This window comes from Suricata suricatta, chromosome 2 (assembly GCF_006229205.1).
Source record: "Suricata suricatta isolate VVHF042 chromosome 2, meerkat_22Aug2017_6uvM2_HiC, whole genome shotgun sequence".
In the NCBI taxonomy this organism is placed as follows: Eukaryota; Metazoa; Chordata; class Mammalia; order Carnivora; family Herpestidae; genus Suricata; species Suricata suricatta.
Window position 1 is genome coordinate 32,541,926 of NC_043701.1, and position 17,081 is coordinate 32,559,006.

The 17,081-nt window shown below is 35.5% G+C and overlaps 1 protein-coding gene across 1 annotated transcript in view; it reads right to left on the reverse strand.

The window, feature by feature from the left end:
* The window catches only part of MET (MET proto-oncogene, receptor tyrosine kinase), a 117,837-nt gene that overhangs the window by 20,187 nt on the left and 80,569 nt on the right, over positions 1 to 17,081 (reverse strand). The window contains exons 9-15 of the mRNA XM_029955792.1: positions 16,359 to 16,520; positions 15,261 to 15,360; positions 11,635 to 11,853; positions 5,863 to 6,009; positions 4,148 to 4,304; positions 3,807 to 3,947; positions 1,288 to 1,518 (exon numbers count right to left, since the gene is read on the reverse strand). Of these exons, the coding sequence (XP_029811652.1) occupies positions 1,288 to 1,518; positions 3,807 to 3,947; positions 4,148 to 4,304; positions 5,863 to 6,009; positions 11,635 to 11,853; positions 15,261 to 15,360; positions 16,359 to 16,520 (1,157 nt within the window). The remainder of the gene's footprint in view (positions 1 to 1,287; positions 1,519 to 3,806; positions 3,948 to 4,147; positions 4,305 to 5,862; positions 6,010 to 11,634; positions 11,854 to 15,260; positions 15,361 to 16,358; positions 16,521 to 17,081) is intronic.

Genomic DNA, 17,081 nt, shown 5'->3' on the forward strand with positions numbered 1-17,081 from the left:
AGCCACATCACTTTCCAATGGTAGCCTTTCATCCAGTGGCAGTAATTTTCCCCTGAGGTGCCAAATGTCTGATAGCTGTGGAAGGCCCTCATTAATTAATTCATCCAGCCAGCCAGCCAAGATTCCCTGAGTTCCTAGTATGTGAGTGTCTAGCATCAGCTTACCCTCTCATAATGTAAAGATGAATAAAATAAAACTATGCTCTTGAGGGCTCAAATTTTACTGGGAAAAAATGTATAAATAAATAATAGTTAATATTTATAGAATCATAATGTTTACCTCTTCCTAAGAGAAATAACTGCCATAACAAAAACTAACAATCCTAATTTGCAATGTATAAAATTAGAATATAAATGGTGAGAGGCTGCATACTCTAAACTGGTGCAGTTTCTCAAATTTATAGGCCAGTAATAGAACTAAATATTACTCTGATGTAAAACGGGTTCTTGATAGTGAAGCTACTTTTAGGGAAGGGAGAACATGCTAAGGATTAAAATCTGGAATGTGTGATAGAGGAAAACGAGACAAGTCATGTGTTGATACAGGCAAATTATCCCATCAACTTCTTCTGCATCATGCTGGTGGATGCCTGCCTACCTCTTGCCACACATACAGAATAAAAGGCCATTCAGTATTAATGGCAAAAGCTTTTTAGTAAAAAAGAGAAGAGTGTGGTTCATTTCCTGGCTCCTGGTTGCTTTCTTTTCCTGCTAAATAATTCCTCAAACACTATGTATGCAAGCTGTTATTCCTGCTCTGGCTGGCTTATTACAAATATTCATCCTCTTTGTATAAAGAAATTGGAGTGCATTGTAGAGATGATATATGTTGCTTCAGATCAGGGTAAGGCTATAAATTCCATCTTTTGATGCTGTCCAGCAGTACAAACTGCCATACGCCAAGACTTTGTAGAGTTAGTCACCATTGTCTGGGCAAAGAAAGACTAGAGAAAGATATGAGGAAAAATATTAGAACTTAATGATTTTTATAAAGAAATAAACTGCACCATCCAAGAAACTGTAATGCCACTATGATAATGGCGAGGAAAGGATGTGATTTATTTTTAATATGTTTAGAAAATTATCAAATTGCCTCCTTGCACAGGGGCAAATCCCCATGGATATGATTTGTAGGGCTGTATTTCTGCAGAACAGATATCAAGTGCACTTGTTATCACTTCCCTGTCAGTTGCTTTCACCATTGTCTAAGCTCCTAATCTGCAAAGGGAGAAGATAAAATACTTACTGGAAAATTGTATTTAACAGAAAGCTGAGTGGAAATACTTACCTCTTCCTATGACTTCATTGAAATGCACAATCAGGCTACTTGGCCCAATCACTACGTGCTGGACTGCTTGGACCAGCTCTGGATTTAGAGCACTGAGGTCGATGTGGACAGTATTTTGCAGTAATGGACTGGATATATCAGAGTCTCCACTAGTAAGCATGGGGGACAGGTCCGTCAGAGGATACTGTACTTGTCTGCATGATCCATTCTGAGATGAGTTAGGAAACTGGTCTGCAAGACAAAGCAAAATTATTAGACAACAATAGCAAAACCTCACTTAATGGAGACTACAATAGGGGTAACAAATTAATAATGAAGTATGGATTTCATAATTTAAGGAATGGTAGTTTAGTTGTTGAATGAGGCTAGAAAGAGCCTTGACAAAGGAATTGGTTTAATAAAAATGATAGGGTGGGAAAAGATACTGGCTTATATATACAAGAGCTGTAAAACAATGTTTGTAAATTTTCTTTTAAACTAAACATTAACTTTGAAACCTTGTTTATCTTCTTCATTTCCTTAGACATTTCTCTTTTTATATATAGCAAAAGGCCATGCTTGAGGTTTATTTTTTTAATATGCTACATTATTTTTTTTAATGTTTATTCTTGAGAGAGAGAAAGAGAGAGCATGCAAATGACCAGGAAAATCAGAACTTGAGAGAGGGGCATAAAAAGAAAGTTGATGGTAATCTATTCCTAACCCTGTTTAAGCATTTTTAGTATTTTCCATAATGCACAGTTAATCATCAATTTGACTAAAGCAGTAAATCTCCATAGTGGTTCTACAAAAGCTTTGGGGACTACCTCTAGTTATAGGGATTGGCTGGAAATAAGACAGATGCAGCCTTGAAGAACGGAAGCAGAACATCACGTGAGTACCTGGATGTTGAATGGGTGAGGGAAGAAGGGAGCCTAGTTGGGTGCCTGGTTCCTTTAACCCTAGAGTTGGCTTCTCCAAAACTTCCCCAAGGGGTAATACAAATGAGCTTCTCTGAGCTCAGTTCTTTCACCTTCACTTCTCAAACCTCTGCATCTGGAGATCAGAGTTCTAAATTCTCAGGGGTGCAGAGACTGAGGGAAATCCTTGGTGAGATATACGAAAAAAGTCCTCTGGTCTAGAAATTTTACTAGCCCTTAGGCTAAGCTCAAACATGCTCAAAAACCAATTTAAACCATAATGTGTGGTTCTACTGTAATGCCACCGAGAATTCTGGTCTGCATGGAAGACTGATGAGGAGGCTGTCTCCACCAGATACAGAGAGAAAAGCTGTATAGCTGCCTCTTCATTAGGTGCTGGCTGTGCGTTTCCTCCTTCTTCTCTCTGGATGACCTTCTTTTGTCTATTTTACTTTTCCAGGTTCAATGAAGGTTCAGGTTCAATGTAGGAAAGAAGATGAAAGACAAGCCTCTTGGTAATGATGAGAGAGGTGTGTTCAGTAATGAAGTTGAAGGAACATTAAATAATTTAAAAAAATTACTTGTGAATTTTAATGATCTCAGATTAGAGCTCGTAAGTGTGAATATAAAATACTAATAGATATAAATTTCAAAGATATAAACTGGGTTTGATTTGTTCGTGTTATTAAGGGCATGGATTTTCAAAGGCAAATAGAGTCATGTGGGCAAAGACAATATTTACATGTATCTCTATAGAACTAATATAAGCTTCAAAAAATAAGAGGCAGTGAGTGTTGAAAAAGCTAAAATGTTAAGTGCCTCAATGCTCTTACACTTGTTTTGATGAGCAATTTCTAGTTTTCCAGGATTCTCAACCATCTGTGACTCATTTTATTTGTCCAATGGTAAATATTCAACCAGGGAAGTGCTGTACTTGACTCACGTCCTGTAACTTCTAAAGATAATGAAGCAGATACAATACAGGCATTTTGCTTTTACCAGGAGATTTTAAATAAAACAATGTGAAATTCTCTGGTTAACCTAACCATTATTAGGCCTAGTGTTTTACAAAGCAGATGGCACTAACTACTCCTTTTTAAATAGCATAATTGAAGGTTTTTATTGGATAAGACTCAGAATACATCCAAGTCCTGGAATATTGGTGGGAAAAAGGCTGTGTACTAACAGCTCACTGAGAATCTTTTAAAGGAATATGAGAGGTATAATTTAAATGTGTTAGGATTAACAGAAAAAAATGCATCAGTGCCCACTTAGATGAATAGAAGTCTGTATCTTAACTCTTCCTGGATTGTTAAAGAAAGTTTCATAATTTTTTCACGTTTAACTCAGATGATAAAGATCTTACCTTTGCTCAAATGACTTTAAAATTAACCTTTTTGTGAAAAGAAAGCTTAAAGACTCATTTAAAAATAAGAGCCACATAATTCTGTGTCAAATTACACTTAATTCTCTGGCCAAAGAAGATGTAAATCCTTCTTTCTTGTTTTTGTAAAACTATAAAGGCAAAACCAAAAAACCAAAACCAAAAATAAACAACAATGCCATAACCCACTGAGGTATATGTATAGGTATTTCTTAGAATGACAAACTGAAATATACCTTCTGGAAAAGTAGCTCGGTAGTCTACAGATTCATTTGAAACCATTTCTGTAGTTGGGCTTACACTTCGGGCACTTACAAGCCTATCCAAATGAGGAGTGTGTACTCTTGCATCATAGCGAACTAATTCACTGCCCAGATCTTAAAACAGAGAGAGAGAGAAAGAGCTTGTTAAAGATTTTGCTATGGGTCCCAGTAGACCTTGACTCAGTGACTAGCACTTATGGGTTTTGTGGACTGTACGTAAGACAACACACATGAATCATAGCAATTTTAAACAGTAATGACTAAATAGTTCAGGTAACCTCTTAAAGCAAATAGTAATAACAACAAAAATGCACCTTTAATTTGCTTTCTCTTTTTCAGCCACAGGAAAAGCCCAAGTAATAGTAAGAGTATTATTGATATTGAGATAACACCACCAATTAATCCTGTGAAATTCTGATCTGGTTGAACTATTACTTTTCCAAGGATGGTTGAAGAAACTGCTTGCTTCCACTAAAATGACAAAGACAGAAAAGTGAGAATTTAGTCATGATAAATACAAAATATACTACACAGGTTGAATCACAGTCTCCTTGGACCCAAAGCACCACTTGGTTATTAGTGTTCTAGAGGTTGCCTTCAGAGCAGTAAGATATTCCTCAATTCTATTTCAGTGTTCAAATAATTAGGGGATACTGATTCCTAAATTACTTACATGACTTAGCTGTTTATACTTATAACTAGATATCAGGGACAAAAAGATAAATAAAAAACAGAGTTTTATCTTGAGGAACTGAATTACAGAAAGGGAAACAAACACATAAATAAGTGGTAATTTAATGTGAAATGTACCTTGGAAATATGAATAAACAGTAAGAAACAGAGACAACAGGATATTGATTCTGTCCTGAAGGTTTGGGTAGAAGGCAGAGAAGACTCCCCTAAGAGGTAATTAATCATATGGAATAATAAAGTTGTATAATATTTTTATTTCAGTTTTGACACACTGAAGAAATCTTTGAGGATCCTTCTGCCTCTAACATGGTATGATTTTTAGAATTTATGTTTCTTTTTAATTTCAAACTCTGATATCATGATTCAGCTTTAAAATTTCTAATTTTTTTGGTACTTTCCCATTTCATAACTTTCCCCCTGACCAGTTCATAACTTTTTAGAAGACTTCAGGAACTCTTTAAAAATCATTCATTCTTAGATAAATCAAATGTGATATATCTCTACAATGGAATATTCAAACTTAAAAAGTAATGACGTTCTGACACATACTATAACATGGATGAATTGTGAAAACACGCTAAATAAAATAAACCTGTCACAAAAGAGCAAATACTGTATGATTCCATGTATAGACAAATTCATAAAGACAGAAAATAGATTTGAGATTACCAGGGCTGAAGAAGATGAGGGAGAATGATGGTACAGCTTAATGAATGGGTCTAGAGTTTCCATGTGGGGTAGCAGAAAAGTTTTGGAATTAGACAGTGGTGATGGTTGCATGATATTGTGAATGTAATTAATGCCATGAATTGTACACTAAAAAATACTGAAAATGATACATGAATGTTGCCACAATTTAAAAAATTAATAATGTAATACACCCCCAAACCACTAAACTGTATACTTTAAATGTGTGAGTTGTATGGTGCAACATGAAAGAAGTTAGTTTATTTCCTATTTTACTTTGTCCATGCATTTTAGATCACTGTGGAGAGTAGCTGTATGTTGGCTCTTGCCTCCTGGTGCTAAGAAGTGGGGGTACGGCACTCTGGGATGTGGCCTTATTCTTCCTGAGAGGTACAACAAATTTTGGCAAAAGTGGGGCATTATGGAGAAGGGCTATGGCTAGGCAGGACTTTTGAGATCCACCTGCTGAAGCCTGGGAAGGAGACAGTGCATCAAAAACTCTACTAATTCTAAAACAACAACTAAGAATCAAGGCTGAGCTGATGAGTTAAAGCCAACACACAAATGAGCTTTAATGACTTATTTTAAGCATGCACATAATTACACTGGCATCTTTATTTACATCATGAGACGAATGCAGGAATCCCACCTCTATATTTAGCTCGTTGTTCAATTTCAGCAGGTCACTGGGGACCTTGCATAAAACGGCTTTAGAATCTGAGTAGATAGTCTCACAGCTTTTATTTCCAACTTTTAACACTTCACCTTTAACTGCTTCGGGGTCAATATCATTTCCCTGAAAGAGAAAAAAGGAGGCTGTTAACACTTCACAGTTTTGTAGGAATGCTAACAATTGGGAAAGAACATAAATTTACTGCAAACATAGGCCATGTTGTTTGGCAAGGCACATGATTTTATGATACTCTTTTTCATGGGAATTTGGATAGTTGCCAGAGCATGACCATTTGGGGCACTAATTAGGATTCAAATCATATAGCTTTTTTCTTTTTTAAGATTTTATTTTTTAAGCAATCTCTACACCCAATGTAGGCCTCAAACTTGCAACCCCAAGATCAAGAGTCACATACCCTATGGACTGAGCCCCTACAGCTTTTCCATCAAACTGGATTTTAGAGCAAAGGAGAGATTTCTCATTTCACACCCTTCTATCCAATGATGTCTTAACCAAATTCACCTTATTAAAGTCTTTACTGGGTATCAATGGTTAGCAGAAAGGAAGTAATTTAGAGATTCGGTTGTGCTAACACTGTCTCATGCAGTGAGACTGAACCTTGTCTTTACTTTGAGAATCAGGTTGAGAGCTTTACAAAATGCTGATGCCAGGGTCCCATCTCCAGAGATTCTAATTTAATTGATCTATGTTAATATTCTCTTTTTGTGTTTGAGTTGGGCAATTTCTTTTCATCCTCCCTGCACATAAATTCTGAATCCTATACATAAATAAATTCATTTTTACAGAAAGTCCTGTGAGATGCCATATGATCCTCCTTATGATTTGAGAGCATGATTACCTTATTTTGATCAATTATAGTTACATAGGGATTTAAAAAATATATGCAACTTGACATATTTAGTTGACTGAAAGCATTAAAAAAAATTCAACATTTTGTTGCAAAAACCAATTATTAGCCTTGGGAAAGTAGTGAAAATATAGGTACAGCTTCTCATATCAAGACTTGATGAGTACAGATATTTATTAAAAAGTTAAAAAGAGATATATCAAAACATGGACAAAGGGGAGCCAGTAATAACTATGATGCTGCTACTTTGTGTTGTGTGATCTTTAATACTTGGCAAACTGCTTTTATATATATATTGTCTTGCATGGATCTCAATAGACTGGTAGGCCAGAAATCATTCTGGGAAAAGGAGTTGGAAGGAAATACTGTTTTCTAACATGAATCTGGATTCTAAGATAAAATAGGATGGAGACAAACTGTATGCTTCTATATTCTAGATATTTCTAGAGGCAGTATATGTATATGCCGTTGAACCAGGTCAGCCAAACAGGGCAATTCAACATAAAAGCACATAAATCTAATAGGTCACTTTGGGGCTTCAAATGACAACTTGTTGGTTAGGTCTGAGGAGGGGTATGGCATTCACTCACGTATTGGAGGGAATTCAGGGAATGACAAAGAAAAGAGATTAAAGAGCCGAAGGGTTTGATTTATGAGGGAATGACTAAAATGTGTCTTGCTTGCTTAGATAATAATGAAGGCTGGGGGAAGGGATGAACACACTGCATTTGTACTCTGAATGCTCCTTTTAGGCACAGGGTCTCCTTGGATGTTGCACACAGGTTTCTCTAAAACAAAAACAGTCCACTCAGCTGAACACTGAACCCCTTTTCATTTGTGCCTAGTAAGGAACATATAATAAATAGTGACATACAAGTAATTACTATCAGCTTTGTATGCGTAATTGTTTTAAAAGTCTACAACCCAAGAAAAGTGATACTGGCAGTCCACTACTCTGTGCAGATGGGCCTGAGTCAGAAAAAAACATAGGTATAGGGTACTTTTTGTCATTTAAAATAAACATAGCTTTATGGAGTTATGGGAAAAATGAATATGTTTATAACTTTTATTATTTATTTTTATTAAATATTAACTATTATGAAATAGAACATATTTATAAATTTGGCACAGGTCTTCAGTCATTAAAATGGTAATATGCTCTTTTAAATAAAGCAGCACCGAAAAAACTTTCTGGTTTTAATTCCCTACACACATAGAGCAATTTAGAATTATAATTATCTCATTTTATCTTGTAAAAACAGCCCCACTGAGGTAGGTGTTATTGTCATTCTAGCTTTGCACATAGAGAATTAAGGCTTGAGAAGGGACTTGGTTATGAAGCAAATCAATTCCATTTGATACAAATTCTACTTGTCATCTGCTATGCGTTAGACACATGTCTAGTTACTGAGAATATAAGATGAACAAGAGTTTTTCCTTTTCACTGTAATGTTAAAATAAATACATTTCTAAAGGAAAACTAATTACTCCCAATGTGTTGTAGTAGATGTTCCTTATTCCTTTCCTCTTCAACTCTGGCCAGGTGTGACACAGTGTTCCTGTCTAGGATTCAGACCTGAGGATCCATGTCTGAGCTGGTTACAGAACACAACAGATGGGAGCAGCTTTATGTAAAATTTGAAAAATAGCATTGTAGCAGGAGGGATCTCAGAAGATTTCATACATCCAGGTGGTCACAGGATTGAGTCTGGGAAAGACAGCTAAAGCAGTGAGGTGCAGGCTGGTAGCAGAACCAAGAGGCAACGGTCCAGGGAGGTTGGCAAGAGAAAATCAGTGAATTGGGGGAGATGGGGCAGGAAGGGGGAGATTTACACTTCATCCAGAGCACAGGAGTCCCTCAGCTTAGGGACCAAGCCAAAAAACCTTGATAGAAGGCTTCAAAACTGAGTTCTACAGGATATTAATAGACATTTGCAGAAGAAGATCCCTGGTCATTTGGGAAACACTACATGAACCAAAATTAAAATGGTTTCTTCACTGGCTAGTTGCGGCACTGGAAAACCACTGATCCTCCTGTCCTCCTTTTCCTGTTTTAGCTGACATCTCCCGACTGGACTTCTGAAACATTCCTGTGACTATATATATCAATCTGCTCCAAAACAACATAAATCCCCAGGTCATTATCAGGTAGTCTTTGTTCTACCATTATGAACTATGCTTCTTGACTTTCCATAAAATATGCTTTTGCACAAAAAGTCATATAATAATTACAGAAAATATAGAATTTATTTACAAATATCCAAAAATCAATTCTGTTTATTGTGTTTAGGGTTATTTCATCTAAGAAACTGTATTGATATCAACATACCATATGATAGAAAAGTTTCTCCATTATGAAAGGTTTTTGGTATACATGGTATACATTAAATGAAAGTTGATATGAAAAGCATTGTAATCTAGTGGAAAGATGAAATTTGGAATCATGAGATTTGAGTGTGAGTCCTAGTTCTGCTATTTGCTCCCTAGGTGGCCCACAACAAATTACCTAATCTTCTAAATCTGTGTTTACTTATCTATAAATAGAGATAATTGCCACTGGACCTCTAAACCTCCTATGTCAAAGCAATATATTAACTAATCTATCACTAAATTTGTGAGTTACAGTTGACATAAATGTTGTGCCCTGGTGTGTATTCCAAAGGAGAGGTCTATTTTTGATGACCACTGCCCACAACTGGTCCTGGCTAACTTGAAACCTTGGCCATAAACTACCTCCCACATCGATGGGATTTCTGGTTCATTCTGAGAAGTGATTGATCCGTGGTCTCTCTTACATTCTATTGATCCACACTTGGCTGACCCTCTTGGTCATGGTGTACTCATTTGGCCAACTGCTGACTGAGGCAGTTCCCACAAGTAGGGCTGGAGACTCACAATCTCTTTTTAGCAAGGAATTCTTGCATGCATGGCTGCCTGAGGAGCATGAACTCTCCCTGGCAATAAGGAGCAAATTTCTCTCTAAACACATAATTCTCTCCATAGCTTTCACTGATGGAGTATGAATCTACTTTACACTTATGTTTTGAATGGTAACAGAACAAGCACAACATGAAATAAAATGGTATCCTTTCTTTTGATAGAAATAGTCCACTACATGTCCAGAAGAGCCTTTTCTTTCTTTTCTCATGCTTTGCTTTCCTTTGTTTCTGTCCTAAGAGAGGCAGAGGTTTTAATGTGATTAACTTTAGAAACTGATAAAGGGTTAAACAGCTGTACACAAATCTTACATCTTAGATTTAAGATGGAGTATGGAAGAAGACTGAATGATGATACCCAAATAATCCCTTCTAACTGTCCCGTTTCCCCCCAAACAACCACGCTGTGACAGGACAGATGCTATAGCCTTGTTAGAGAATCATTCTGTATGTAAGCAAAGAAAGAAAGTGTTTTGTATCTATTTGCAGAGACCCCTTGGGCCATGTTGGGAATAGCACTGAAAGGCTGAGGATGATGTCAAATCATGTTTTTTTAGGTCCAAAATTTTGTAGGACATTGAATAATGGGTATTTAATTTACAGAAAAATAAGTTTTCTCTTTCCATATAGGACCCTGCTTGGAAGGGCAGATAAAGAACCATTCATCTCTAATACTTCCATCAGAGATACAGGAACAGAAAAATAGAGTTTATCTGGGTGTAAAAATATTTGCAAATAAACCTTTGTTTTCATTAAGAAAAACCAAATGGAATCTTTCAAATGGCAAACACAGTAATTGTTGAAAGCAAAAGGTCACACTAGATTAATTTTATTGAAAAAAAAAGAAGTGATAAAAGCTCTTTCTGCTTTTCGAAAACTAATTACAGAAGCAGATGAAAGAACTTTGCTGTGGTAAACATGCTGTTCACTGAAGCAGGCTTCCATTTAATTTCATGCTGGGCTTGCTTAATTATTGTACAAAACACAATCTGAGGTTAGTAAACTTATGTGACTACAAACGTGTGCATGAATTCAGCTGTAGATAAAATCTTGTTGAAAAAGCAGAAAAATTTCGGTAGAAATACATTATTACTTGGATAGAGATGATCTACAGTAACTTATATTACATCTAAACGAGAACTATTCTATTACTTTGTGTTTGTTCATATTTGCATTCAGGCTATCTTTCAGGGAAAAATGTCTGGATGTCTAAAACAACATGCTGAAGGGTAAATATTTTACTGTTTCTAGTGACTGGGGCTACTGATAAAGTCTTGATCATTTTGCCCATTTTATTACTACTTGAAGTAAAAATGACTGAAGTGACATAAGAGGGCTGTACTCTAGTCTTTGTTTTGCTACTGTTCCATCACCTGTCAAACCACTTAACCTCTCTGGGGATTAGTGCTCTTTGCAACAGGCTGGGTTAGAAAAAACAATCTGTTATTCTCCAATTAAATTACATTTAGAGTCTAATATATTCCTAAGGTAGAGGAAATCCAGCTCATTTAGAAATCAGCCTAGAGATGATTTTGTACCCAGGTACAAAATTCCCAGGATTATAAGGAAGTACAGAACTACAACTGATCCCTTTACTTTCATGGCTCTTACCTTTTATCTTATAATGAGCACATTTAGGTGTCCAGAGAAATGTATAACATCACAAGATAATGCATTACAGGCAGCCTATTTAATAGATTGTGTCTCACACTTGCTAGTTTTTAATACACACACAAGAAAGAATTTTTAAATGCTTTATTAAAAAGCAGTTCATGATTATACTTACCTTTTAGTCTTAATGCCAACAAGATTTGTTTTTCAGAGCTTAGATATTTGCTGATGTAGTATAAGATAATGATGAGTACAAAAATTCTATTCTTATAGCTATGAAGTCAATTAAATTCAAGTTGATGATTTAAGAAAACATCTTTAAGCATTTCTTACCTTAATTTCCAGTACATTTTCATTGCCTATTGAGATCAACACTGGCTTTTCAAAAGGCTTAAACACAGGATTATGTACATATATGAGATCAAAGTATTTGGAATGTATCCCATCTAACATGAAAAAGGCTTTGGTTTTCAGAGGGAGTTGCAGATTCAGCTGTTGCAGTGAAGGAGTTGTACAGCAGATTATCTCTGAATTAGAGCGATGTTGACATACCTATAGTAAGACACAATTATCTACTGTAGACAGAGGATAGCTTAACATCAATAGCAACTTCCACATTTGATTGTTTCAATCAATTGAAAATATGTAACTTTTGAAAAAACCCTGCATTTAACTTTCTAATGTTAAAGAACACATTTCTGGAAGCATGATAGATGCAAAATTATCCAAACAACACAGACTTTAAAGGAATGCAGAACTTCATTTGCTTGGAATAAGCTATACTGAACTATTTGAAGCTGGCACTCCCTCCATCACTATTATTTTCCTTAAGATGGCAGGACAATCACCTGAAGAGACTGCCTCTTCATTTATGAAACAGCTGTGGGACAGTGAGAGCTGGACTTTGTGTGGTTAAAAGTCCTCAGTTCACATCAGACCTTTCAAATAGGCTGTGAGAATCAGGGGAAAGCCCTTGCTAGAAGACTCCGTTTCCTCAAGTAAGAATTGAAATTAAAGTGTGAGATACTACACGGTGAAGTGTGTTGTCAACTACCCAGTACCACACTGCTGACATAATTAGCTATGTAGTCAGGTCATCTGATTAGTGTGTTTTAAGCTATCAATTTCTGAGAGTAGGGTTCTATGCAAAATACTTTACAGGCTGGTCTCATTTAATTCTCATGGTTCTGAGAGGTGCTATGATTACCCACATCCTAGAGATGAAGAACCTGGGCTTTTGAGCTTGTGTCATTAGACCAGGTCACACTACTCTGAGTGGCAAAGTGGGAACATAAATCCTAAGCCACTGGCTCAACTTCACTGACTTAAGTCCCATGCAATATGGTTTCTTGCTCACTCTATATTCTATATTGGTAGATTTTTTCCTACACTATTTTACAAAGGCTTTGCTATTATTATTTCATGTGCTTTCATCTTACATTTTAAATCTTCCCTTTCAGAATTCTGATTTATGGAAGTTTGGAAAATGTGGTTTCCTCTTGATTGTGCTTAGACTAAACCAGCAACACAAAGTGGCACATTTGAGGTTAAATGGTTGCATTTTTTCCCTCAAGGAAAAGACAAACAAGCAACAACATCCTTAGATTTCCTTTTCTTTGACAAGTAGAGTTGGAGATAAAACAATTACTTATGCCCACAATAGAAAAAGGACTCAGGATATACATAAAAAGCACAAGCAAAATTTGGTATTTGATATTTTCTTCTAAAAATAATTAAAAAAACTTATCCTACATTTTAAAATGTATGCTGTAAGCAGATAAAGAAAACAGATACACAGATATAATAGAAATAAAATGTTAGTTTATATCAAATTCATATTATAATGCCAAATCTATTTATTCCTATCATCTTGAAAATGGAAATGAACAGTGTTACTGCCAGTTCAATAATTCTCTATTAACAACAAGAAATTTAAAAACTATACAATAACTACTGGGTTCTGGGATATAATGTGTATTAATTAATATTAATTTTGTTAAGGAAGTGGTTAGTATTTTCATTTTAAAAGATTTGAGTGTTTTTGACTTAAAAGTTATCAGGGCTAGATCAGTATATCTAAATCAGACCTGGCCAAGAATTTTTATTTGGTAAATAATAAATGGGTTCAATTCATCATAGTCAGTTTCAAATTCTATAAGCACTGAGGAACATAGAGGGAACACACATTTCTTTACGAAGTAGCTCTCAACAAACAATAGTCAAGTGCAATTCTTCATTCTTGTCCAATTCTAATCCATGGTTCTATTGTGCTAATATGTTTGTGGCTAAAACAATAGAAGTTTACATTTTCAGATATGTAGAGATAAGATTTTTATCTCCTACCATTATTTGACTCTTTCTTGGGTTATGGAACTCTTATGTCTCACACGTAGGAGGTTTTTAAATAAATGGTTGATTACAAATAAATGAATTAAGTCAAAAGGTGTTCTACATGTCATCATAATGCTGGTGAGGGAGAAGGAAATTAAGCCATTATTTTAATAACCTAGGCTCACCTAGAGTGAATTAGACATGCTAATAATTTCTCAGATTTCTAAAGAGTCCCATGCCAACACCAAAAAGGGTATTCTTATTTGGTTAATGAAAAATGTTTCTGTTTGGCTGTGGAGAAGTGATATTCCTTAAATTAATAGCAGTGGTATTCTAACTTTGTTTGTGGCCATGTGTGGGGGTTGGTTTTAAAGCTCTCTACTTCATATGGTGACTCCCTGGAGTACAATCTCTCAGGAATATGATAAAAATCTAATAATACTCTTTAGAGGTGATGCAATGTGGCTGATTGAGAAGGTCAAGAAAAATCTCATTGGAGGTGACCTTATTGTTTGGTGATTTGGCTTGACATTTTTAGCCCCAAATTGGTTTTTGTAATTAAAGAACATGTGGTCTTAGTCTTCAAGAAATATTGGATGGTGAATTTAAAATAAAGTGCTGTAATTCAATCTATCATCTGCCCAATCAAGACCCTGCTTGAGAGGGGGCACTTAGAACTTTCAGTTTTAGTTGAGTGCACAAGTCCAACTAGATTATGGTATTTTATATTAGAGAAAAATGTCAACAAAAATATGGAATCTTTGTAAATAACTCCAACCTTCCTCAAGTCTACATGAAAACTGCCATTTTAATATGATCTATATAAATTGTTAGACCACAAAATAGATCAATCACTTTGAAAGAGGCATTCAGTTAAATTTTGATTAACCTTACAAATGGAGAAATACCAAGCAACAAACAGTCTAGGACATCAGTGTTCTAATGGTCTTTCTCATTACTTGATAACATGCTAATAAAGGGACAAGAAGAATTGTAAGAACACCGTTCTTACACTGGGATGTGAGAACATATGTATGCATCCTCAGCATGATGGTATTTGGAGATGGGGCCTGGGGAAGGTAATTAGTAGAGTTCTTATGAAGGAGTTAGTGCCCTTATAAAAAGAGACACAAGAGAGCTTGCTTCCTCTTTGACTCTCTGCCATGTGAGGATACAATGAGAAGATGGTCTTCTGCAAATCAGGAATGGTGCCGTCACCAGACACCCGGATCTGCTGGCACCTTGATCTTGGACTTTCCAACCTCCAGACTTGCGAGAAATAAATGTTTGTTGTTTAAGCCACCCAGTCTGTGGTGTTTTTATTATAGCAGCCTGAACTCAGACAGGGAATGGTGTAGTTTTCACCTGTACTATCTTTAAAAACACTGCCTCAAGTTGGTACTCGTCATTTGTGTCTAAGCATTTTGTGTGTATATGTGCATTTTACAATGTTAGCCTGAGACAAGATAATTTTAGTTATTGAATAAAATATACTATTGGACCTGTGGTGCAAGAAAGGGAACTAGCAAATATTAGAAGCAAAACCCAAATGTCCTCTGTACCCTGAAAACCAGTGGTAAAGGTGGAGATGCAGAGTTTTAAGTACAACCATCACTCAAAAAACTTACCACTGTAAAGTTCCTTCTAGTTTCATATACATTTATTACCATCCTCAGGACACTAACTGAATTCAGGTTTTTCCCAACAGCTGTTATTGTGCTCCCACCACTGAAAAATAAAATAGAAAACAGCAATATTGAGGGGCGGCTGGTGGCTCAGTCAGTTAAGTGTTCTGCCTCTTGGTTTCAGCTCAGTTCATGATATCACAGTTCATGAGATCAAGCCCTGTGTTGGGGTCTATGCTGAGCAGGAAGCCTGATCGAGATTCTCTCTCTTCCCTTCCCCTGCTTGAGTGTAAGCACGCATACTCTCTTTCTCAAAATAAATAAATAAACTTAAAAAAAAAAAGAAAAATGGCAATAATGAGAGGTTCTTTCTCTATCAAATATCTTAAGAAATAAATTAAATTAAATCACATGTAACGACTGCAAGATATAGTCAGAACCAAAGTCAAATGGAAATTCAGTGGTAACTCTTCTTTGGAAACAACTTATTTAACTTGAAAATATTTTTAAAAATTCCTATTTCATTAAAAAATGCATTTTTATTTTTATTCACAAAATATGCTAAATAAATATTTTTTCTCTCTTAAAAATAAATAAAAGAAAAATAAACTTAACTATTGTGTTAGACTGGCAGAATTAATGGAAACAAGGTAGACTGAACTGGATCCAATGAGATACCGATTCAAAGGGAATCTGGTATAGGGAAAAGCTATGTCTAAAGCAGGCAGAGCAAAAATACACTGAAGAATGGAAGGAAAAAAGGTAATTCCACTTTTGGGCACTAAAGTTAGTACAGCATTGACATGTATATAATATAAGTGCATAAATACTATGGTGCCACATTGAACTATTTCAATGAAATTCATTTAAAACGTAATAGAGTAGGATAAAATGTTTCTTGGCATGAACCTAGCAATGATAAAATTAAATCATATTCAGAACCTGAATGTAGTTTTCACTCCTGAATTAGAAAAGCGGCCTTTAAAAGAAATGCAACTGCATCAAAGCCAGAGATAAAACTGCAATTCCTCTAGACTATTTGACAGACAAATCATCCTTAGGTTCATTATTTTCTTATACCCATCAGAAGCTTTTACTTACCTAATAAAAGATTTGGTTGGATGAATTGCATAGACAATGGGATCTTCCTGGTAACTGAAACTGTTCGTCTCTCGGTTGGCTAAGTCAATTTTCAATTTAATAGGGAACTCAGTTGGAATGGTTTGAGATGGAGTATAACATTCGAGAATACTATCTGACACACTGAATAAAAAAATTAAGAAAACTGACTTTAGCTATTAGATATACAAATTTTAGAACTATATGCACAAATCAAAAGTATATCACTCAATGGCTCCTAAATGAGAATTTCTAGATGTGTCTGGAAAGAAGTTCTTTCTAATGTAGCCTATTACATTTGACTGGATCCCAAACTTAGCCTTGTTGTAGACAAGCCATCTTTGACTTCAGAACATTTGGGATTTTAAGCAATTTTTAAAGTATCTTTTCAGTACTTGATTAAACTGAGCTCTTTCACCTCTAAGAATCAGAAACATAACTTCTCTCTAAACCCAGTCTCCCCCATGTTTTTCACCTCCCCAAAGTGATTTAATCTAATTGTAAATCTTTATGGAAGTGTTTATTTTAATTTATTGTCAATTACCAGACTCTCACAGCTCACAGCATAGCTAGGATACTAAGATGCAATGTGATAGTAGAGAAGACAGTCGGGAAGATGAACCTTAAAAGTGGAATTAATAAACATAATGAAATGGTAGAAAAATCAGCAAAAAGGTAGATGGATATAGGAAAGAAATTTTGTCA